This window comes from Lampetra fluviatilis, chromosome 4, assembly GCF_964198595.1.
Source record: "Lampetra fluviatilis chromosome 4, kcLamFluv1.1, whole genome shotgun sequence".
Classification (NCBI taxonomy): Eukaryota; Metazoa; Chordata; class Hyperoartia; order Petromyzontiformes; family Petromyzontidae; genus Lampetra; species Lampetra fluviatilis.
The window spans coordinates 15,600,247-15,625,733 of NC_136278.1; the positions used below are offsets into that span (position 1 = coordinate 15,600,247).

The 25,487-nt window shown below is 50.0% G+C and overlaps 1 protein-coding gene across 1 annotated transcript in view; it reads left to right on the forward strand.

The window, feature by feature from the left end:
* REV3L (REV3 like, DNA directed polymerase zeta catalytic subunit) overlaps nt 1–25,487 on the forward strand; it is a 360,686-nt gene that overhangs the window by 320,607 nt on the left and 14,592 nt on the right. Inside the window, exons 25-27 of the mRNA XM_078855676.1 lie at nt 7,896–8,004; nt 15,013–15,219; nt 15,664–15,773. Coding sequence (XP_078711802.1) covers nt 7,896–8,004; nt 15,013–15,219; nt 15,664–15,773 — 426 coding nt within the window. The remainder of the gene's footprint in view (nt 1–7,895; nt 8,005–15,012; nt 15,220–15,663; nt 15,774–25,487) is intronic.

Sequence of the window (25,487 nt, forward strand, 5' to 3'; positions counted from 1 at the left end):
AGCCCCGCTGCTGTTCTTGTCGCTCTTGCAGCCCCACAGCAGCTCCGCTGCTGTACTCTCACACAGCTCCCTTGGCTGTTCCTGCTGCAGCTCTGACGGCCTCGTGCTGTCTCGCCTTCTCGTCGCTCCTGCGACTCCTGGCAGCCACCCCGCTGCTCCTCACACACAGCCTTACTGCCTATCTCTATCTGCAGCTTTACACCTCCCAGTAGCTCCCTACTGTTCCCAGGGTTGGCTCCCGCTTCTGACGGTGCCCCCTCGGCTCGTACGCCCGCGTGGCCCCACACCTTTCCATTCACACCCCGACTGACTTCTCCTTCCGGTTTACGCGCTTAAGGACCCCCTACCTTTCACCCACGTCACCTGGCTCCGCCTCCTCGTGACGTCACATCCGGAAGGTCGCTTTCGCCCGCATTACACCACCCTACCCCATAGAAAAAACCCAGCCGACCTCGGCTGAACAACACCAAAGCGTAATGCGGTGAACCGACCTTCCCCCTTAAAGGACACTAAGCATGCAATATAACAACAAGAACAACACACAAGTAACATCGACGAACGTACGAAAGCATGCGATAAATACGACGGAAAGAACAAGAACAATAACAACATACAATCAACGAAACGTAAGCGATTTGGAACGAGTGCGGGTCGCCGGCCCGTCCCGGACGGTCGGCGGCCCACTTGTAGAACGGGGACGCGAAGGAACACGAGAAATGACAGGGGGTAATTCCCCTGCTGCGATTGGAAGTCCACCGACATCTCGTGTCCCTGACGAATCAGTCTTGGTCGTATTCCGCGAATGCGCCTGCAGCGGGGTCGGAAGGGTCGCCGGGCTTGAAGGTACCGCAGCCCTGGCAGGCGCCCTCCGAACAGGCCCACTCCTCCCCCGCGGTGTCACGGTCGGCCTGTCTGTTTCGGAGGTTCCTTGGTCGGCTTGTCCGGTGTTGTGGGCTCCTGCTGCGGCGGACCCGGGAAGCGGGCCCAGCAATCTTTGGCGTAATGGCCCCTACGGCCGCAGCGGAAGCAATCGGCCTCGTTGCGCCGAAGCGCAGGTCCTGCGTCCCGGCGGCCCCGTCCCGATGGCGTAGCGCGCGGCCCCGGCCTTCCGCGTCCCGGCCATGGAGAGGAGGCAGCCGTCAGCTCCTGTGGACCCCGCTCATCCGGCACATAGATCGCCCTTGTGGGGTCCCACCCCATCGCGCCTCCTTCCTTGACGGGCCCACCCGTCCATGCCGCCACTTGCTTCCAGCGACGGAGATTAAACTGCGCGTCCAGACACTTTGCTGCCGCCCGGGACGTGAGCTTCTCATGCCCACACACAGGCATGGGGATCCCCAGATCCCGAGACAGCTCCAGCATTTTTCCCAATATGAGAGGCTCGAGCAGATCCTGTGGCGTGTCAGGATATGCTGCCATGGCCAGCTCCAACACCGCACCCCTGAACGCCACGGGCGATTCTTCGGGTGCTCGTTGTCGTTGAGCGAATCGGCGATGCGCGTCGTCAGGTGGCTCATAGGCGTCGGCCATTTCCTCAAAAACTCCACATAAAGTCTTCTTCTTATCGGCCGTTATGGAACGGAAAAATCGAACAGATTCGTCGTCCAGCAGAGTCGGCAACACTTCCAAGGCCTCCGCATCGGTCCATCTTGCTGAACGAACCGCCGCCAAAAATCGGCAGGCGAAAGCGCTCCAATCGCCCCCGATAGAGAATTCCTTAACTGTAGTAAGGTGGCGACTCCGACTCCTCTTTACGCCGTCTTCCAATGATGGTTGTTCTGGAGGCAAATTCAAAATGGCGTCGGCCCGCGGCGTGGCCAAGATGGCGGTTTGGCGCCGCGGAGCGCGCAAGATGGCGTCTTCTTGCCGCGTGGCCAATGGCGGCGGCAGGGCAGGCAACGTGGCGGCCCGTGGAGCACCTTCTCGTTCCATCGTCGTCCTTGGCGTAACGAGGTGACACAGATGCGCCAGGACGTCCTTGAGTGTCTCCAGTTGTTCTGCCACCTGTTGCCATCTTTGCTCAGCGTCCGATGTTGTTGACGGACCCGCCATCGTGCCGACATCTTCCACGCCCGTCCCCGTGCTCGCCTCAGCAGGGCTCTCCTCCACCACCCCAGCAAAATCCGTGGTCGGAGGGAATTCGTCGTCGTCGGACGAAGAAGCCGATGCTGGCGCCGGGGGAATTTTCTTCCTTACTTGCTTAGACATCGCGTTTCACTTCTGACCCCAGTGTAATAAAAGACTTGACCACGATATCTGGCTCAGTGTCCTTTATTCGGTCCGTACTGCGTCCCCACACGGCTGTCTCTCTTATTCTCTCTGTGCTGGTTCCGATGTCACTCCAGTCCACATCAGCAGCCCCGCTGCTGTTCTTGTCGCTCTTGCAGCCCCACAGCAGCTCCGCTGCTGTACTCTCACACAGCTCCTTTGGCTGTTCCTGCTGCAGCTCTGACGGCCTCGTGCTGTCTCGCCTTCTCGTCGCTCCTGCGACTCCTGGCAGCCACCCCGCTGCTCCTCACACACAGCCTTACTGCCTATCTCTATCTGCAGCTTTACACCTCCTAGTAGCTCCCTACTGTTCCCAGGGTTGGCTCCCGCTTCTGACGGTGCCCCCTCGGCTCGTACGCCCGCGTGGCCCCACACCTTTCCATTCACACCCCGACTGACTTCTCCTTCCGGTTTACGCGCTTAAGGACCCCCTACCTTTCACCCACGTCACCTGGCTCCGCCTCCTCGTGACGTCACATCCGGAAGGTCGCTTTCGCCCGCATTACACCTATAAACGTAATTTTTTGTCTGTGTGTCCGTCTATCTGAGTGTGTTCACGCGCTTGCGAGGGATTTGGCTCTCAAGAGGTGGGGTTCACGTAAAAAGAAAATGTGCCAGGTACCACGCCGTAAGACCCGCGGTTGGCAAGCGCTATTCCTTTTTCACGTCCGTCACCTTTAAATGAGTTTAATTAGCGATTTTGTGCGATTTTTATTTATTTACTTTCGCCACTCGGCACGGAACAAAGCACCAATTTGCGAAATGCGCAAAACGCTGACAGGTGTTGCCCCTAGCAACGCACACACGATCGCCAAAAATGATTATTTGCGTGAAAAATGCTTTAAAAATACACAACGCTGACGTTTATTCTTTACAGTGTGATGTCCTCCTCTCCCCCCCCCACCCCAATGCGTGCAGTTATTACTACTATATAATCTGTAGATATTTATATTATAGCGCTTAGTATTATTGTAGCGCATGCGGGGGTAGCGGCCCAGCCCCCAGCCTGCAAGGTGCCACCTCGGCCAGCTGGGCAATCTAGTTGAGGCCGTGGGCTCTGCATGGGACTAGGCCTCACTACGCCAATGTTAGGTATTAATTTCTTGCTTCGTTCGCTACACTCATGTACATAGAAAACTGTTATTATAAAAATAAGTTGCAAATCTTATAATAGTAAGGTTTGTGTGTAGACAACTAATATTTCCAAATGAAGTTGCTAAATATTAAATTATTTAGGTGTGTTTTTATTAAGCAGCACCAGTGTACTGCCAGTCTGTAATGTGGCCTGTTGCCTGCTTATTAATTGACATCAGTGCACTGGCAGTCTATTATCTACACTCTTAATATTGCTTTAGGGCAGGATGAGTGTATGCCAGTCTATAATCTGTTGCCTGCTTCTTTACCTCGCTCAGTGTACTGCCAGCCTTTCATGTAGACTGTATCCTGCTTTTTAAGCTGCTGACCGTATTTCCAGCTCATGTTGATTGTAGCAATGCTTATGTAATTGAGTCAGCGTACTGGAAGTCTATAATCTAGACTGTTGCCTGCTTCTTAACTGTGCGTACTGCTGCTCTATAATGTTGACTTATAATAGCTTCTTTCTTCAATGCATTTATATTGTTTCGATTGCTCTCATCACACCTTTTTATATGTAGTACTGTGATGCTGATTGCTATGTTATACCGCTAAATACGTTGAACTTTCGTAGCTACAGGCGATTACATTTCGTCTATCATTTTGTTACATTGCTGCAAAAATCAACCATTTAAAATTTGGCATACTGCACCTTTTCTTTCCACCAAAGCGGGCAGCACACAGGGAGGTTCAATGCCCCGACTTTTGTTGAGGTTGCTGTTCTTATGGTGGGTGAGGAACATGGTAATAGAGGCATTGTGCTTTGATACCAAGACAACACTATAAAAGATTTTCTGAGACAAACAGAGCATATGATGCCCTACAATACCACATTTTACTGTCGCAAGGCCAAGATGGGTACCATGTCCAGATTCCTCAAATTATCTAAGCTACAGGACAAAGACATCCTCACACAACTTTTTCCTCTAAAGACTTTTATTCCTTTGTGATCATGGACAAAATAGGAGGAAACCACATATTACGGTGCGCCAACCTCTTTCACCAGTATGTTGTCGATGAGAATTCCAAAATTGAGAGTGTGAGCGCCTTCTTTACATTCAACTGAATCAAAAACGCCTGCGTGTACACCAGTATGCTCATCTCAGGGACGCTATCGACGGATATGCAAATGCTCAGAATGTGGGCAGATTAGTTATTTTGCCTTCATCCTTCACAGCTGGACCAAGATGCATGTGTAGTGACTGTGAATGTCATTGTGTGGTGCCGGGCTTGCGAAGCCACGGCGGATAATATGTTGTCATTATGTGCAGCCCGGTTACTGGGCGTAGTACCAGCCCTAGCGGGGCTTGGGTGAGCGCTGGTTAGTGCAGAAGCACCACGTACAGCGTGCGGTGCGAGCTTCCAGTGAGGGAGCGAGAGAGAGTGTCAGCCAGCCAGGGTTACATTGGGGCATGATACGCTGGTTGACCTGCCGACACGTGACCGGATGATATTGGAGGAGGGCCACCTGTAGACGTGGGCCGCTGGGTGGTCACACGGTATAGAGGAGCTCTCGGGAGCCTTCGAGAAGGAGCTTGAGAGATCTCGAAGGTGGGTGGGGCGAGGGGCGGAGCCAGCCCCAGCCCGGGCCGATATAACGGGGGCCCCGTGAAGGCTCGGGATTTTTGACTGTTGGTGAATGAAGATCCACGTCGGGGTGAAGAGGCCTCTAGCCACACGGTCCGGGACCCAGCTCGTGGTCCGGACTGGGATAGCGGGACCGTGTCTAGTTCTGCCGTAGCGTGGTTAGATGGGCGTTCATCACTCGAGTGTAAGTTACGTTATGTTGTGTTGAGTTGATGTAAAAGTGTTGCTCCCAAGACAATGTTTGCGACTCAGTGGACTCACTACATATGCATGAGAAGACTCAGGATGCCATGATGTACATCAGCCAAAATGGCAGGCCCGATTACTCTTTATCACCTTCACTTGCAATACGAGATAGAAGGAGATCCAGGTTCAGCTTTATCCAAACAAAGAGCCAACAGACAGACATGACATCCTAGCAAGGGTCTTTAAACTCAAAGTTGATGACCTCATTAGGCTTATTAAGACTAACGAAGGCAGCGTCTTTGGAAAGACAAGCAGTAACTTGCATACCATTCAGTGGCAAAAACGTCGTTTTCCTCATGCTCAAACATTGACACAGTTATCAGTGCTGAGCTACCTAACCCCCATCAAGACCCTGCCTTTTTTGATGTGGTCTGCAAGCAAAAAGTCCATGGCCCATGTGGGCAGTTCAATCCAAATTCGCCATCTATGTGTAGAGGAGTAGTCGGGGACATTACGTCACGCTCGCCTTCAGGTGCGCTGACGTCACAGGATGTGATGTCATTCGCACCTTCCGTTGCGGTGACGTCATGCCTCCCGTGGGTCTGGGTGAAGGACCGAGCATAGGACCCTTACCCCTGGGGACGAGTGTTATTCCCTTAATAAAGCACAGGCGTAAGCCCTTAATAAACATCTCGCGAAAGCCCCTTCTGAAGATCTGCCTCCGAGTCTTCATATGCACCTCAACATATGCAAGACCGCAGGTGTACCAAGAATTATCCACACAACTTCTTGAAAGACACTCAGTCGGGCCATGATGCCTATCCTCTATATCGTCGCAGAAATACTGAGCATGGTGGATTTTATACAACGCTCAGACCTGGCACTTACTCTGTAATGAAGGTTAACAACCAGTGGATCGTTCCCTACTGCTCTCTTCTGTGCAAGATCTTCCAGGCCCACTTTATTGTCGAATTCTGCAATTCTGTGAAAGCCATCAAATGTTTGCCAATACATCATCAAGGGCTCTGACATGCCTGTCTTTGCCTTACAAAATAGAGGGGCAAAGTCTAAATGAGCTTTAACGAAGATACATCAGCAACAATGAGCCCATTTGGACAAATCTTGGCTCCCCCATCCATGAACGTTCCCCCACAGTCGTCCATTTGGCAGCTGACCTCGAAAAAGGTCAACGCATCTACTTCACCGAAGGAAATGCCCAACAACAAGCCCTGGCTCCACTACATACTACCCTGATGACATTCTTTGGTTTGTGCCAAAGTCACCCATTTGCTGCCAAACTGCTCTACCATTCAGTTCCCTCCTACTATACATGGACTGCTTAAAAAATAATGGAAGCAATGTCCTGCTGACGGTGAATCTGATGCCTTAATTAGAGTATACACAGTTCATAACAACAATCAGGAGTGCTACTTTCTCCGAATGCTTCTCCATGTTGTCAAAGTGCCAAAACCTTTCCAAGACCTCAAAACAGTGCAAGGAGTTTTCTGCCAACATACAGGGAAGCTTCCAATCTTCGTGCAATTCTTTAGGATTATCAGTATCTTGATTAAGCTATAACAAAATCGTCTCTTGTTCCCCTTCCCAACTGAGATTGCTCTTCTGCATACATCTTCAACTTTGCAGCCCATCTAACCCCATGGGGCTCTGGGAAAAATACAAAGAGGCCATGAGTGAGGGCATCCTCTACAGAGCTCAACGAGAAAATCCAAACCTCAACGTCACCTTTTCTTATGTGATCTTTAAGCAGGCACTCATCCTCATTGAGGACAAACTGCACTCCATTGGTGGAAAAGACCTCACGTCTATGGGAATACGAACACCCTACAGGGACAACCTGCATGCCCTTGCTCAAGAAATCCTACGTGAAATATCCTATGGTGGTTTACAGCTTCTTAAAATTATTGAGGAAAATAAACCAAAACTGATGAATGCACAAAGAGAAGCCTACACGAAATTTTTGGAAGACATTGAGACTAAAAATGGAGGCTTTTTTTTCCTTGATGCACCTGGCGGTACTGGGAAGAACTTTGTTCTCAACCTGCTCCTGGCTAAAGTTCGCCAGAGGGAGAAAATTGCTCTAGTTGTGGCATCATCGGGGATTGCTGTGTAAGTCGAGGTGTGTGTGTAACTCGATGTATGTGTTTGAGTCCATATGTGTGTGCGTGTAGGTCCATGTGTGTGTGTGGGTCGATGTCTATGTGTGTGGGTCTAAGTCGATGTGTGTGTGTCTTTTTCGTCTGGGAAATGCCGGGTACTTCCCGCTATAATTTATATATGACCAATTTGAGTGTTGAGCATTTGCTAATCTGTTAAATACAAAGCATAACCTGACAGGAAATGTGCAGTGCTGAATGGAGAATAGTACAGGTGAAGTACAATTCTTCTCTCGTAGGGGCGGGTGATTAGCAATATTCCATGTCGATGTGGAGGTTGTTGAGCCATTTGAGGGCTGTAGGAGTGATGTTGCAAATGTCTGAGATGTTTCCACTGAAGTAGACTATATCTCAATTTTTGATTAATGGATGTAGAGCTATTTTAGCACATCAGCCTAAAAAACGAATTGTCACCATCGCTATAAATGCTGACTTGGTATCCTGTGATTGTTGTACACCACTGCGAACATGACTCCCTCACATTTTTTTCAACTTCACAGTTGCATTCTCATTGTCGTGGTTTTGTCTGGTTTTCATTTTTAACAGCAACAATGAGTTTCCATTTGGCTGCACATCACTGAAAGTTCCACCGGACCTCCTGTCCAGCTTGAGGAATAAGCTAACCATCTCTCCCAACAGAGTGTCGTTTGTCAAGGTAAGAACCTGCATAACGAAAACAAGTAGGCTTTCACAGCCATTGTTACGATTCATAGTTGATTTTTGGGTTCAACCACATAAGTCTAATCAAAGCTGTGTCATTAAGACTCTCCACCACCCTTACACAGCTAAACAGAGTAATTCTCATGTGTGCAAGTGTAATAAAGGTCGTGGAAGCGACTTCTTAAATCCGGTCTTTATTTGTCTTTCGTTCACAACACTCCTATCTTACTCCTTCACGCTGCTGACAGACAGCGTGAGAGGGATAGAGAGAGAGACACACGCGCGGCCACGTGGCAGCCTGGACCCCGCTCCAGCGTGGCCTCACCCTCCGTTCGTTCCAGATCTGACCACGTGTTGTCCGTCTCCAGCCCTTTTAATACCCGGGTCACGTGGTATCTTTCCACCAATCCTGGTTAACCTCTATGGAATCTTCTAGACTCCATCGTACGTTCCCAGGACCACGCCCCTGACTTGTCCCCCCATTGGCTGTGGCTAAAGCCAGCAGATCCAATCCTCTACTTACAGATGTCACCTTCCCATTACGTCAGGGCCACGCCCCTAGACTTCCCCCCCATTGGCTATGGGCCAGGACCGGTAGAGCCAATCATCGTAACGAGGTGTGATCCATCAGCAACCCAGATATATCCTCACATTACACAAGTATCTAATGCACACTTTTTTTTATCATCTTGTCACTGATGAGCTGAAACAATAATTGAGACATTAAACACTTGTTTTGATGACAGTTTGTTAGCCAGGTTGTGGTGGCTATGCATGTGGCCTCTAATCCTGCACGGTGGAGTCGGAGGGTTCGTGTATCGGCACAGATGTTGTGAAACTCCCTTTCTGTGGGTGTCAAGAAGGTGCCATACCCTGGCTAGAAGGCAGTACAGTAAGTGGACTAATCGCCATCGGTTTCTATTTGTAATGGATAGAGTGTTGCCCCCTCACATGCGTGGGGTTTCTCAGGGTGCTCAGGTTTATTCCCATTTGGATAACACTGATCTTTTATTGACTGAAAATAGTTTTCAATAAATACCTAATGCAGGATCCTGTTGAAAAAAGAGTCTTATGACTCAGCGTTGCTTCCTGGATATTTTAGTACAGCGTGCTTCAAAAAAATGTTGACACTTACGTAATGACTTGGATAACACGAACTGTAGAGGGTTTCTTTATTTCTTATTTAGGGCGCTTCACGCAGATAACTTGGTCAGGGATGACACGCAGATAACTTGGGCCAGGGATGGCACGCAAGTGGCGACGACGCGAAGACAGCAACGACAACGACGACGTGAAGACAGCGACACGAAGACAGCGACGATGCAAAGACAGCGACGGCGTGAAGACCGGTGACCCCGATCCCACAGCAGCCTTGAACCTTGCCTTTTGCCTTCTTTTATTCCCGGCATGACCCTCACTCTGTCCCCGGCCATGCCCCCTTTCTGGAACTCTCTAGCCCGTTCTTGAACTTCCCAGATGGTTCCCCCCTTCTTACAACTCGCCCTATATTAATGTCCACCCCTGTAATAATTACTCCTCGTGACCACGAAGCAACGCATTGTCCCTGCACCCGCACTGTCTCTACATCACCCCCCCCCCCCTTCTAAAAAAAAATCTGCCGTTTCGACTCTTAATAACAATTTATAGCGTTAGAGCAGAAGAACCGCGTAATAATAATTTTTAAAAAATACCCGACATCCGACAAAGATTAGGGCAGAAGAACTGCATATATATAAAAATAACCCAACGCCTGACGATCGTTAGGGTAAACGAACTGCATATACAAAAAAAACAACCCGCAATGACCCGGGGAGATCTACTTGGTGGAATCCCAAACACTTTGACCGGGTCCTTGACCACTGGGCCATCGCTCTGTGCAAGATTGTTGTGCCTCTGGGGAATGGGGGCTCGCACAAAAGCCTTGAAGGGGTGGGCTCATTTCTGGACTCTTCGGAAGAATTTGACCAGGCTCCAGCCAGCGGTCCATCGCACGTGGCGGCTTCTTGTGCTTCCCCAGACTTCAGGGACTTGGAAACTGTGGGCGGCACAATGCATTTTTCCTGAGGCACAATTTTCTTGGTCGATTGCCCCGGCTCATCAGACACATCAGACATCGGCCGTACAGGGCTTGGGGGTGAGCTGTTTATAGGGGGATGAACATATGGTTGCTGGTGCAACGGGTGAAAAACCAACGGCGGTGTCCCATCTGAATTCTCACACACTGTGGCCGCTTGACTTCTACCATGTCGACGGGACTTCGCCATGGCAAATGTAACTTAGGGGACTTACCCAGCGGCAGTATAACCATGCCCTGTCCCCGATTGCCCATGGAAACACATGCTCATACCGCCCCTCGTTCTTTTCATTAGCAGCTTGTGCCTTGGCAGTGTTTTCTCTAGCCAACTCAACCTTCATAGATATGACCCAGCGTAACCTGCAGGGGAACGGGCATGGCTGCTCTCTTTGTTCCGGAGGCCATACCCAATTGGTCCTCAATGGGGGGTTCGTTTTCTCTCCCATACATGAGGAAAAATGGGGAGAATACCGTCGCGGCGTGTGGGGCCATCCTGTATGCTGCCAAGACTCCTGGAACGTGCAAGTCCCAATATGTCTGCGCCTCATTAAATGCCTGACAGAGCATCGATGTCAAGGTTCTGTGCAGGCGGTCCACCATACCATCTGTTTGAGGATGATATGGTGACATTCTAATCTTTGTTGTACCCAGCAATGTTGCACACTTCACGTAGCAGCATGGATGAGAAATTCCGACCCTCACGTAGCCGTGCAAAAATGCATCGGCAATGGATGCAGCCACTTGGTCAGGTAATGGCCAAGCCATTGGCCACCGGGAAAAATACTCCACCCCAACCAGGATAAATCTATTCCTCTTTTGCGTAGCCAGAAAAGGTCCCAGGATGTCAAGCGCAACCAATTATTTTATTCGGGACACTGTGATGGACTGTACGGGGGTTGAGACTTTTTCAATGGTGGCTTGTGGCGCGCGCAATCAGTGTGCAACCTTTGATCAGATCGTGGACATCGTTTGACATCCGTTGGAGGGTTAGCAAAGTTTTTCGATGCCCGAGGTGCATCAACTTAGTTTTGTGCACTGCCCATATTGGCCTACCTTGGAGGGAGGTGGGGACCATAATACATAGATGTTGCAAAACCTCCTGCCACCTCATCAGCAGGCAATCCCAAAGGACGAACCGTGAAACTCCCTTAGGCCTGGGGTTTTTTTGGTTAGTTTCGGCGCGGCACTGCAAGTTCAACAAGGAAACATCCTCCATCTGTAGCTGGTTCCATTCAGCATACATGAGGCCAAACGTGTTGTCCCTATGTTTGACCACCGCGGCTGATGGCAGGTCACTCAAAGTCGCTACGACCCACGGTGACCCAGCCGCAGGTGGTTTATACCGGCCCGCGCCTGACGAGCATGCACAACTTCCGTTCAGAGGCAAGCAGGATAATGCGTCAGCATTACAGTGCCTTATACCTTTGCGGTAAATTACCCAAAATGAATACTCCTGGAGTTTCTCCAACCAGCGTAAGAGCTGGCTGAAAGGCTGGTCCACTCTCAGAGAGTACTGGAGGGCCGCATGGTCCGTTACCCTTTCTTCACCTGGGACAGGACAGCCCCTATGCCCAGGTCACTAGCATCAGTGTCTAGTATGAACGACAGGGAAAACTCCGGATAGTCGAGAGGAGGCACGTTGGAAAGGTGTTCTTGCAGTGCAACGAACGCGGCCTCCTTTTGTCCCATTTTAACTTTTGGTTTTTAGCCATCAAGGCATGCAAAGGTTTTGCAACCGTCGCGATCTGCGAAATGAACCTTCGGTAATATGACGCAAACCCAACGAAACTGCGCACTTCACCCACCGACTTGGGGGTTGGCCAATCGCGTAAGCATGCCTTTTTGTCGGGATCCGTAGCTATTCCTTTTGCACTAAGAATATGGCCTAAATATCACACTGAGGTTTGTAGCAAATGGCATTTAGCGGGTTTCAATTTGAGATTAGCCGACCGTACCCTGGAGAACACTGCCAGCAACCTCTGCAAATGCTCCTCGAATGTGCAGCAAACATGATGATGTCATCTAATTAAATGAGGAAGGAGTCCCGCCAGGACCAACTCCATAAGTCGCTGGAAAATGGCAGGTGCCGAATGCAATCCGATCAGAAGACAATTAAATTGGAACAGTCCCTGAGGCGTTCAGAATGCTGTTTTCGGTTTAGATGACTCATCCAAGGGAAGTTGCCAAAACCCCAACAATAGGTCCAGTGTGGAGAAGAACCGAGCGCGCGCTAACTCGTCCAGAGAATCGTTCATCCGTGGAAGCGGATAAGCATCTGCCACTGAGACTTTGTTTAATTTACGAAAGTCGATGCAAAACCTTAAGCTTCCATCCTGTATTTTGACCAACAGCGCAGGGGCTCCCCAAGGACTGGTTGATGGTGAAATTATATTCCTCCGCCAACATTTCCTCCACCACCTGCTATCCATGTTCCTTTTCGACAGGACTCAACCGATATGAGGATATGAGTTCTGCTGAATAGGAGCTGCGTCGCCCGTTTTGATGTGGTGTTGCAGCAAGGGAGTACGCTGAATATCAAATTTAACTTCACTAAATATATCACAGCTGTGCCCAGACCTACATTCAAGACCTGCAAAAATGGTTCCTGATTCACCCGAAGGATTGTCTGCGCCCACGGGTCGATGTGGTAGATGGTATAAGGAGCACTCCCGCCTTGGGGTCAGCCACTTAAAGGCGTTTGCGGTAGCACAAGAGGACTAACATTTGCACGCCTGGCGGAATCTCTTTAGATTTCCTTGCCAAGGACTGAACTGTACCATTCGCCACAGTGTTTATATATGGGGAATCCAAAAAGAACAACCGTTGTCCCGACGGAATCTCGACACATCCTTGATCCGTCAATTTTTTTAGAGGCATCCTGCTAAAAAATCAGTCCCCAAGAGCTAAGGCACCACCAGCGTCTTTAAAGTTAATATGGGCCCCGACATCTCAATTTACCCACTCTTACGCATGCCTCTATCTGAAAATGACGGAAGGAATGCGCGAAGGCCTAGATGCGTGAGGTGGTAGTTTGGGCCCGAGTGTCGGTGTGTTGTGACTTGCCTGTTGGGGCTGGGAAGCGGTCGTCGGCGAGACGGGGGATGTCAGTGAAGTCGTCGATGGCCGGGCGTCATCCTGGCATCCCTGCACCATGTGTCCCGGCTGTCCGCACCGAAAGCAGGAGAGGGAGGGTCCGTGCGGTGGAGGGGTCGCCTCTTCCCTCGGACCCCAACCTCGAGGTCGTCGTGAGGTGTCCCCTCGCCGTTAAGGCCACCCTTGCGCCGCCGCCATCTCCTTCCCCAGCTCTGGATCCTCCTTCGGCCTTATGGCGCTCCTTGTTGATCGGGCGGTCGTCCGACACGGGCTCACCTGACCACACCACCACCTGGGTCCACCTGTTCATGTTCTCGTGGGCTTGCAGGCATCTGGCCACCCACCTCCTCGATGACGGGCAGCACGATCCCCATCTCCTGTGCTAACACCAACAACTTTTCCATCGTCAGGGAGTCTATTGCCACTTGATCCATTCGCAGGTAAGCCGCCTGCCCAAGCGACATCAGTGTGCTGCGGTAAGCGAGGGGCATCTCGGCCTTCCCTCGCCTCCACTGCAGGAACTTCCTCGGCGTGTTGAATGGAGGACCAAAGATGGCCGCCATTTCTCTGTACGCCTGTCGAAGAGTGGCCTGCTTTTCCGCTGGGATGGCTCAGAACGCTGCGAGAGCGTCGTCATTGAGAGTCATCGGCAAACCCCGCAGAGCTTCGTCTTTCGTCCATGCGACGGACAAGTATACTGCCTCGAATCTGCTGATGAAGGTGGCCCAATCGTCTCCCACTGCCATAGACCCCCTGATGGGAGGCAACCGCCTTGGCCGGTTTGCTGCTCCCCCGTGCGACGTCGGGTACGGAGTCGACTCCGCAGCCACCTGGGTCGGTGGCGAAATGGCGGCCGTCGATTGCGTGGGCTCTGCTGCGTGGAAAGTGGTGGCCGGCGATCGCACAGGCTCCGCCACTTGGAAAATGGCGATGCGAAGATAGCGACGGCGTGAAGACAGTCGACCCTGATCCCACGGCAGCCTCGGACTTTGCCTCTCGCCTCCTTTTTTTCCCAGGGTGCCCCTCACTCCGCCCCCGGCCACGCACCCTTTCTCACAACTCGCCTTCTATTAATGTCCACCCTTGTCATTACCGCATGTGTCAGATTCCAAATTCTTCATCTCTTAAGAATATTTTGCAAGCCTCAACACGAACGGCTTTATCTGCAGGACATAAGGCTTGCACAGTCTGCAAAAGATATGTCTACATTCCCAGGTCCTTGTTCAAGATTCTCTACATCGTTGCCCAGGGAAGACCACATTCTATGCTGAATTGTCTATTTGATTTCCCTGGGCGACGCGATAAAGCTTCTTGTGTAACAGCTATGTTTGCAGGGGATCGGCCTGTCCGTGGTCGACTGCCATTCCCTTTGTAATTATCAGCGACTGCGCCGGTTTTGACGAACTTGTTGTAAACACTGTAAATGGTCAATCTTGAAGGTGGATCGCAGATTAAATGCTCTCTGTATTTGTTGCCAACCACCGTGGGTGACTGAAAGACGTCCATCCATGCAGCAACCTTTCTTCTTTGCTCCAAAGTCAATCTCGTTGCCATTTCAGTAAACTGCAAGGGAAAGAAACAAAAATTCCCTGTTTTTTTTAAGCACCCTGTAGTTATTAGAATGATCAATTATTATTATATAACTGTTTCAGATGGTGGAATAATAATAGGATTCATAATGACACAGGTTTGGTCAAATAATTATGTGGCCTAACCCAAACATCAGTGATGAATCAGGATCCTGTAGTTTGCATGTTTCATGATATTCGGGCTCTATGGTACAAGCGCATGAGAAAGGCGGATGCTGGTAATGTGACCTGTGGGGCTGCGGTGCAGGCGTCCGTGAGGAAGGGCGTGCTGCCCCGCATGCTGGAAGAGATCCTGCAGACGCGCATCATGGTCAAGCACTGCATGAAGGACTACTATGGAGACGGGGCGCTCACGCGGCTGTTGCACGCGCGGCAGCTGGGGCTCAAGCTAATCGCTAATGTCACGTTTGGCTACACCGCCGCCCACTTCTCCGGGAGAATGCCCTGCGTTGAGGTGCAGTTCGGCGTGCTGGAGAAATTACACATCACGTAGGGCCATTGGGTGCCTCGCAGCAACAGGGGCCTGGGTTCAATTCCTGACTTGAGTGCCTTTTTGTGTGGAGAAGGTGTGTTCTCCTGCTGTTCTGCATGGCTTTCCTCTGGATTCTCCATTTTCTCTCCAATAGTAAAAAAAAACAGATGCAATGTAACTAGCATTGGCCAAACATCCCAATGCTGAAAAATTGCTCGCAGATTAATAGTTTGGGATTACACGACAAAACATCTCCCCTCCTGCAAAAACTTGGTAGCACTGCTGAAAAAGGTCTTCAGATAAAGTGAGGCATTTCTGAGCAAACAAGCACGGGAATAATATACACTGATGTATAACCTTTCAGAATTGAGTTTTATTCCAGTTTAATTGAAGTTTTTTATCGAGTTATTTGTTCTCTGGGAGCAGGTGGGCGATAGTATTGTACACAAAGCCAGGGAGACACTGGAACGAGCAATCAAGCAAGTGAACGAGACAAAGGAATGGGGAGCACGGGTTGTGTACGGTGACACAGACAGGTAAGGCAGTCACGTGCATGTCCACTTGGTAATGTGACATCACCTGTGACGTTTGGAAACAAAGCACCACACTGACCGGCTACTTTGAGCATTGTTATATTGAACAGCGTTTGTGAGAGCTACACCCACAACTGCAATGTAATTTGTCTCATTCAACCGCGAAGCTGCATTGGTTGCTAAACAAACAGAGCAAAAATTCCTGGCCTAAACTTTCGATCCCCTACTTGACTGACTTGAATTTAAATGTATCAGCCTATTGCATCTACCTGCCTTGGAGCCACACTTTGCAGACGTTACCCAGATGTGCCCTCCCTGGGTCATCCCTTGCAAAATACATGTGCAACACACACACCTTCGATTAGCATGGTTCGCTATGTACGGTGTGTGTTGTATATGCCGGATTATGACATTTTGATAAAAATAATAAAAAATATATGTAAATATAAAAAAATGCGCAAATCGCATCAAGTATGTTAATGTATGTAATTATATGCATGAATTATGATAATCGCGGAGATAATCGTAGTAATTTGTGCGAATGGTTGTGATTATGTTAATGTTTGCAGTTATGATAATTAGGCTTGGTTTCGTTTATCCAGAGTTGTATCAATCAGGATAACGATTATCTTTGATTAAACATTTATTGATTATCTTAGTGTGTTTATGTTATGTTAGGTCTCCAAATTCATATCTCATCGCAGGTTACAGTTCTTATGAATAAGACAGTTTTGCATGGACTGGGAAAGAAGCACTCGAACACTTGGTGTTAAGCAATTTTAATTTTAAACAACATATGACACTCTAATATGCAAAGGCAAAAGTATACGTCATTAAATTCATCGGCAAGATTATGCAATTAACGAAAATAAATGACTAAAACATTTCTTATTCATGTAACTCGACGGCAGCAACTGCTTTGCACGATCAGTTGCTATTGAACGTACAAACTTGAAATTGCAACCCTTTTCGAAACACAAAGATAACTTTTTGAAAGTCTTGTTCGTGTGCATGTTGTGTGTGCGTTGTCTCCTTGCAATATTAATGAATTACATTTTTTTTAGAGCCGGGAGTTGTGTCGTTAGCTTGCGGGGGGTGGGGGAGGGGTTATACCACCCGCAGCAGCTTCCCTCTCGCTTGGGCGTGGCCGCAGCGAGCCCGTCCTGCTTTCTCTCTCCACTGCTAGATTTAGCGGCGTTGGCACGATGTACCTTGAAGAACTTGGTTGTTTGGCGTTTGATGGTTCCGGGGGCTTGGTGCTGTTCGTGCACTCTCTCTCTCCACCACTTGATGAGTGGCGTCGGCACGACGCTCACCGTCGTGGTGCGCGATGATTCTGTCGTCGCTGCTGGACGTCTTGTTTGTTCTCACTGGGTATTGGTCGGTGTGTGTGTGCATCAAACACACGGCGCATTCGATGGCTCTCTCTCTCTCTTTTGGTGGCAGCTCCAGTCTTCTCCACTGCTGGATGATTGTTGAGTCGGCACAATGCTCGTCTTCTGGGTGTGCTGCTCGTGCACTCTCTCTCCGCTGCTAGATTGAGCGGCGTTGGCACGATGTTCGTCGTCGTGGTGCGCGATGATTCCGTCGTCGGATAGCGAACAACTCCTCCACCGCTGGATGACGAGTCGGCACGACGCTCGGTGACGCCTGGGTCGTGCTGCTCGTGCGCTCTCTCTTTCTACTGCTAGATGAGTGGCGTCGTGGTGCGCGATGATTCCGTTGTCGGATAGCGCACAGCTCCGCCACCGCTGGACGTCTTCTCTGTTCTCAGCGGGTGTTGGTCGATATGTGTGTGTATTAAACACACGGCACATTCGATGGCGCTCTCCTCTTCCTCACGGGCTGTCTGCCAGACTATTTCCACTGCTCCGTTCTCTCTCCTTGCTTTCAACTTTGGCGTGCAGCTGACAGCTTCATACGGGCACTCGCTGATGCCTCTCCCGCCCTTCCTTCAGGTTTTCGCTGGTTCAGGTTCTCTCACGACAATGATAGCTGGAATTTCGCAAGCTTCACTCGCACTTAACCACACCTCGCCACTTCGTTCTGCGAGAAGCGACACTGGCCATCGGTATCAGACTTCTGCGACTCCAACGACCCCTCCTCGTTCCATCTCTCCTCGAGGCACGATGCGCCCCAGCTCCCCTTGCGAGCCCCGTCGCAACGCCGCGTCGCAAGCCGAGTTGCAAGACTGAGCACGACTCGAACCAGACTGCTCACAGACTTCTGCGCGTTTGTGCTTAAACTCAAAAACGTGACTCCCCTCTGCGCATCTCTTGCGAGAGAAACAACAAACCGAAAAAAAACAGACATCCTCCCGACCCCTCCTCGCGACCCTTTCTAACCCCCTAAGTATTTATGGTGCCATCTGTTTGTGCCGGACCGTTGGAGACAAAGGTGGCTGAGGAGATTTTGACGTTTGTTGTCTATTTGTATTCAGGGATTGCACTGTTTTACTCGAGTTATATTTTAATGTCCTGAGGTTAAGTGTAACTAAGTTTCCACTTAAGCTTTCTTGACTGCTGGAATTCGTATTCTTTAGTTTTTAGTAAGGTTATGTAGATAGAAACATACAATACAAAATAATATATATGCGGTGAATACGAGTAAAATAAGGGAATTAATAATAAAAAGTCCCTATTGTAGGCTGCAGTCTTATACCGTTGGTTGATTCTTTTTGTTAAGTTTCTACTTTTCGTTAAGGAAAACGTTAAAGAAAACGCGAGTTGCAACAGTTGTTTTTCTCTGCTCTGCACGTTATCCGTGAATCTCCAGACGTCTTGGGAAGGTTAGGCCATCGACCTTTTGTCCATCTGGGTATCTCTGACCTCTCTGTGCTCCGAAGTCTTGCCGTTTAATAGCCCTCCCCGTTTCACAGATTCCTGGTGTGCTTGTGAGGAGTAGGGGCTGTTTTCATTATTTAATTTAAAAATATATATATAGATATAAAAAAAAAATTTGCCCTAAGTATTCTTAATATTAATTTTTGAGAAAAGGGGCATAGATACAACATGTGAAAGAAGTGCAACATACATGAACATATGAATGTTAAAACACAGTGGCCTTCATTGTGGTCTCTCCGTATATGTGTGTAGTAGACAATTGCCTCGTCACTTTTGCACTGTCCTCTGAAGTTGTACATAATATTCCACATCTCGGTAGTGTCCATTGACTGGACAGCAGCACAGGACACAAAACCCCTGCCCATGTACAAATCCCAGTAGTAGTCTTGTTCCAATTAATAATAAAATGAATAATAGGTTCTCAGCCTTCTTTGAAGACTCCATACAGCCTTGATTTTCAGAGCCATCGTAGAGACCAGTGGTGGCAAAGGTCATTGAATTACATTCTCATGCCACTGCTGGAAAAGTGTACTCGGCCTACTCTTCCATGATAGTTAGACATCTTGGAAGAGATGGGAGTATCCACATTTTACCCCACTGCACATGACGTGCCGATCAACTGATTGTGGTGCAGCCATATTTATTTCTGCCTGGGCAGAGGCAGTGGGATTTGAGAAACTTGCCCGGTTGCCTCTACTGTCGTGCCAGCGGATCAAACTGGCGATCTCTGGGCACCACAGTAGCGAGATGTTAACTGCCTCGCCTGGTATACAGGAGGTTGTGGATTCGATCCTGACCCTGACCCTTGTATATTTGGAGTTTGCATATTCTCCTCGGGGTCACGTGGATTTTTCCCTCCACATTTAAAAACATGAAATTAGAGTAGTTGGCTGCTATAAATTTCCACATGATTAGCCACTTTGTTGAGCGATCATTTGTGGCCATGTTGCTTTTGAAAAAAGGGCTTATATGACTCCGTGGGCCTTACCTGATGAACTAAAAATTGTTTATTGTTTAAGTCCAATGTGAAATCATGATACCATTATAAAAATAGGTTTTGCCCCTTTTTTGCAATAAAACATGTGTTAAGATATGATTTGGGTCTTTCAGTAAAGTCGCGTAGATAAGTTCAAAGAAAATAACAAAAAACTACAACGTTTCAGATCGCAACACATGCGGTCGTCATCAGGCAAAGGAGTTAGCCTCTGAAGGCAAATTGTTTATAAAGGTTTGGGGATGGGCGTTGCCCAAGTGTATCAGCAGGAACCAGGGTCATGGGCTTCATGAACGAATCTTTGTTGATAGCCAGTGGGTTTGCAAAGTACCTTCGTCTTGGATAAATCAATTTCGTGTGATCCCACCGCATTCAAGCAATGATCAGTCACGGCCGAGGTATTGGTCCTCCCTTGTTGCAGATCTGCCTTATGTTCACGAACATGGTCCAAGACATGTCACTTAGTTTCCCCAATGTAACTACTGCCGCAGACACAGCTTAGTTTGTAGACGCCGGGGTATTGCATGTCAGGGATCACATCCATCACAGATGGAATCAGAACACGAATTTTACGTGCTGTGTTAAATCGAACCTGGATCTTGTGTTTGCTCATGATTTTGGAAATATTTTTTGTGACTCCTGCTATGTATGGCAAGGTGATGGTTTTTGATTGGGTCCTCGGATGGTTATTTCCTAACCGTTGGGGTGATAACTTTACAGATTGTGTAGTTTGAATATCCATTCATCTTGAGGGCTTGGTGTACGTGTTCCAGTTCACTGGCTAGGTGGTGATGGTCGGAAATACAACGAGCTCTATGGTGTAGAGTTTGGATGAGGGAATTATTCTGGGATGGTGGTGGGAGTCAGGTTTTAGGTGGGCATCCGTATGGGTGACTTTCCTGTAGACAGTGTCCCATTGAGCCATCTGGTCTCTTTTTCGATTAAAACATGCAAGAATGGTAACTTGCCATCCTTTTCCACCTCCATGGTTGAATTTGGGTGTATGGAATTGATGTGGTTGAGGAATTGGTTCAGAGCTGGTAGGCCCTGTGGCCAGATGACGAATGTGTCATCTACGTACCTCTTCCACAAAGACGTTCGTAGAGTGGATGCCTGGATGGAATCTGTCTCAAAATTTTCCATGAAAACATTGGCTACAACTGGAGATAAGGGAGAACCCATTGGGGTACATTCAACTTGTTTGTAGAATGTTCCATTCCAGGTGAAGTAAGTGTTGGTGTGGCAGTGTCTCACAAGGGCCGGCACATCAGCATTCAGTCCTTGTTTAACCAAATCTTCAATGATTGCAATGGTGTCAGGTACAGGAACTTTGGTCAACAAAGAAACTACATCGAAACTAACGAGCAAATCACCTGGAGATAGTGAGATGTCCTTAATTAACGATACCAAGTGAGCTGAGTTTAGTGCAGCTGTGGTGGTCTTACCAGTGAACGATTGTAAGATCTCAAACATAAATCGGGCCAATTTGTAGGTCGGTGAGTTAATGGTGGAGACAATAGGATGAAGGGGTGTACCTTCTTTATGGATGTTTGGTAAGCCATACAATCTGGGTGGCCTAGCAGTGGAGGGTTTTAAGGAAAACCGTTTGGTTGGTTCGATTAAAGATGTCGAATCAGTGATGATGTTGTTGGTTTTTGTAATGAGGCGGTTGGTGGGATCTCTTTTAATTTTGGTATAGCTACCATCATTAAGTAGGTCCTAAATTTTGTTACTTTGCAAGCCTACTGGCTATCAACAAAGATTCGTTCATGAAGCCATCAATATTTATAGACAGACACAATTTCAACCAAGAAGATGGGTACAAACTGAGCAATCATTGTGTAATAAAGGACTCGATCACTGGGTCTGTCTCCGTTGTCCTTTATTTAGGTTCTTACACTTGTCCCACACGGCCCTCGCTCAGAGCCCCTCCGCTTGGCACTTCCACAGCTGCCTTCGCTCACGTAGCCTCCTCTCTCCTGCAGCTCCGCTGCAGATCCCTTGTGCAGTCCTCCGGCTGCTCTCACAGCAGCTCCACCGCTGCTCCTCGTTCCTCCGCGCTCAGGCACAGGCAAGGATGAGTCGGTAGCAACAGACCCCAGCAAGGCAACATCAGGAGATGACGCATCGTTTCGAGGGGCCACATATGGTTTCAAGCGCGACGTGTGAACGAACCAACGCCGAGATCCAAACCGAACACGCGCGGACTGTGGGTTGGGAACCTCGATGAGGCGACCCGGCCCTTGCCATGGTTTGTGTAATTTAGGAGAGGTACCTGGCCGCACCTGCGGGCAATGGAGCCAGGCCAAGTCCCCCACCTTCCAGGGGCACTCCCCCTTTGAGCGTCGAGCACACCGCTCGTTCCGGGCCTGGGCTTTGGCAGTAGCCATGCGGGCCCCTTCCCGCGCCTCAGTAACCCGGCGAACGGTATCCTGAATGTAATCAGGAAGAGGCTTAGCAGGTCCCTTCACTCCAGTTCCCAACTGCACATCCATTGGCGGCACGTTTTCGCGACCGTACATAAGGAAAAACGGCGAATATCCTGTAGCCGCATGCGGCGTCATCCGGTATGCCGAGAGTACCCCAGGGATATGCAAATCCCAATCCGATTGTTTTTCACTCACGGTGTGACACAACATGGCGGACAAAGTCCGATTCAGCCGTTCGACCATACCATCCGTTTGTGGGTGGTAGGGAGATGTCCGTATCTTTTTAGTTCCAAGAGCCGCACACACCTCCCCCAACAATTTAGAAGAAAAATTCCGGCCTTGGTCTGTGAGGAGCCTCTCCGGCGCCCCCTTGTCCATAACATACCCAAATAGAAAGGCGTCTGTGATAGATGCCGCTGACTGGTCAGGCAAAGGCCAGGCCATCGGCCAGCGGGAGAGGTACTCCACCCCAACAAGCAAGTATTTATTACCCTTAGCGGATGGCGGGAAGGGTCCCAAAATGTCCAACGCCACCAATTCGTTAACTCTAGACACCTGAATAGACTGTATTGGCGGCACATATGGTTGTTTAGGTGGTTTTCGCCGGGCACAATCGGGACACGCGCGAACGTGACCGACGACATCCGTTGTCATGCCGTGCCAAAAGTAGTCTCGCTGCAACGTCAATAGGGTCTTCTGCACCCCCAGATGAAAAAGTGTGTCCCCATGCAGAGTCCTAATCAATTCGTACCGCAAGGATGCCGGTACAACCAGACGCCAGCGTTCCTGTAACCCTTCCCTCCACATCAGCAGACCATCGCGGAGAGCGGTTTCCGGCAGTCCGATTCCGTAACGTGACCAATGAATCATCCAACATTTGTTCCCGAATCCACACAGCCCTTGGAAGATTCAAAATCCCATCAGCCGGTCCCGGCCCCTTTGGAGCTTCAGGCACCTCGACCGCCAACGCAACAGGCTGAGGGGGTTGCTGAATCGGCGCACATCTATGCGTCCCAGACGCGCACGCGCAAGGGGATCGCTGCGGCAACCTAGAAAGCGCGTCCGCATTCGCGTGACGCACCCCCTTCCGATGGTGAATTTGGAAGGAAAATTCTTGCAGCGTGTCCAACCACCGCGCCAACTGGCCGGATGGTTGGTCCATCTTGAGAGCATACTGCAAGGCCGCATGATCCGTGCGTACAATAAACGAACGACCGTAGAGATACGGTCGAAATTGGCGGAGAAAGAAAACAATTGCCAAAAGTTCCCTGCGTGTGACGCAGTAGCGGGTTTCTGCGGGAGACAAAACCCGGCTACCGTACGCCACCACGCGCTCCACACCACCTTTTGACTGAGACAACACGGCTCCAATGCCCGTGTCACTCGCGTCCGTATCCAGAATGAAGGGGTGATCGAAGTCAGGATAATCCAACGTCGGTGCCGTAGCCAGTCGATCGCGCAGGCCCTGAAACGCCGCCTCTTCTGGCGGTCCCCAAGCAAATTTCCGTCCTTTACCCGTAAGGAGGTGCAAGGGCCTCGCGATCGTCGCGAAATCCGGAACAAACCTCCGATATTATGAGGCGAACCCCAAAAACCGACGTACATCCTCCACCGTGGCCGGGGTTGGCCAGTCACGGACGCATGCTGTCTTGTCCGGATCCGTGGCCACCCCGTCCGCACTGACGATGTGCCCCAAATAGCGCATGGAGTGTTGCAGTAGGTGACATTTCTTAGGCTTAAATTTCAAATTTGCGGAATGCATGCTGGCGAACACCACCTCCAACCGCAATAAATGCTCATCAAATGTGCGGCTGAAGACGATGATATCGTCTAAATATATCAGACATGTCTCCCACTGCAACCCCATTAACACCAACTCCATCAACCTTTGAAATGTGGCAGGGGCAGCATTCAACCCCATCGGAAGACAATTAAATTGGAATAACCCCTGCGGCGTACGGAAAGCAGTCTTCTCCCGCGAGGGCTCATCAAGGGGAAGCTGCCAGAATCCCGAAGAGAGATCTAGCGTTGAAAAGAACTTCGCCCCCGACAAGGCATCGAGGGAGTCGTCCATACGCGGCAGGGGGTACGCATCAGCCACAGACACTTTATTCAATTTTCGAAAGTCGACACAAAATCTCAATTTGCCATCCTTTTTAACCAAAACAACAGGCGCGCCCCATGGGCTGTTAGATGTCATCCACTGCCCCTCGAACCTGATCTCGCTCCGCCGGACTCATCCGATGGGAGTTTAGCCGAATAGGGGCAGCGTCCCCTGTGTCAATATGATGGTAAAGCAACGAGGTGCGTCCCAAGTCCAAATCGTCGGAGCTAAACACATCAGAATAATTCAATAATAATTTACGAAGCGCGCAACGTTGTTCACCGGAAAGGGAAGAATTTTCCCCACACAATTCGTTGATCCAGCGATCATCTGCGGTACTAGGACCTGAAACACCACCAACCATGACCTGGCTGCCCAGATGATCTTGTGCCGTAAACGCCGTAGTGGCATGTGCCACAACCGTACCAGCCGGCACACACACATTTTCGGTACTTGCATTAAGCACCTGCAGAAACGGCTGCTGGTCTGGCCGGACAATAGTTTGCGCCCCAACGAGCGCCGCTCCGCCCGTTATGGTGGTGGACGGTGACAACAAAACCCCAATTGCACCTTGACGACCAGGTACAGGCTTCTGATATCGCAAGGGGATAAGCATCTGTGAGCCAGGGGGAATATCAACAGATACCTCGGACAGTGCCTGCACCTGAGCGACCGGAGCAGGTCGCCCCCAGGGCGATGGTAGAAATGTAATTTTTCACCCACCCGGTAATTCAATACAGTTTTGATTGATTCGAATTAGAATGGGCATCTTGGCCAGGAAGTCAGTTCCCAACAAGCAAGGAACCGCGAGGGACCTCGAAATTAACACAATTCCCGAGGCCGACACTCCCCCGATAGATATTTGAGCGTCCACCTGGCCCACAATGCCCATGCTACCCCCGTTGGCAGCGACGCAGGAATCGTAAACCGGACGCACGGCCTCAGGTGGGATGTCCAACAGATGGAAAATTACATCCGATATAATGGTCGCGGACGCCCCGGAATCCACTAAAATACGCACGTCCACCCCTTGTATAGAACCAGGTACAGTGGACGAACCAGTAGCGGCCGCGACGACCCGCCGTGCCAATTTACGCCACTGCGTTACCGAGCGACGTGGCCCAGTCGATGGCCTCCCCCCGTTATTAACAACACCCGGATCGCACGACAACGGTGATGAGTGAGGTGTCAAGCCTTGCCGAGTGTCTGGTGTGCACCGACTTGCCTGTCCTGGAGGATCCTTCCGTGGCACGTCCGCTGTCGAGGCCTCCTGCTGGGGCGGACCAGGGACCCGGGCCCAGCAGTCCCTGGCATAATGGCCTTTACGGCCGCAGCGGAAGCAGTCGA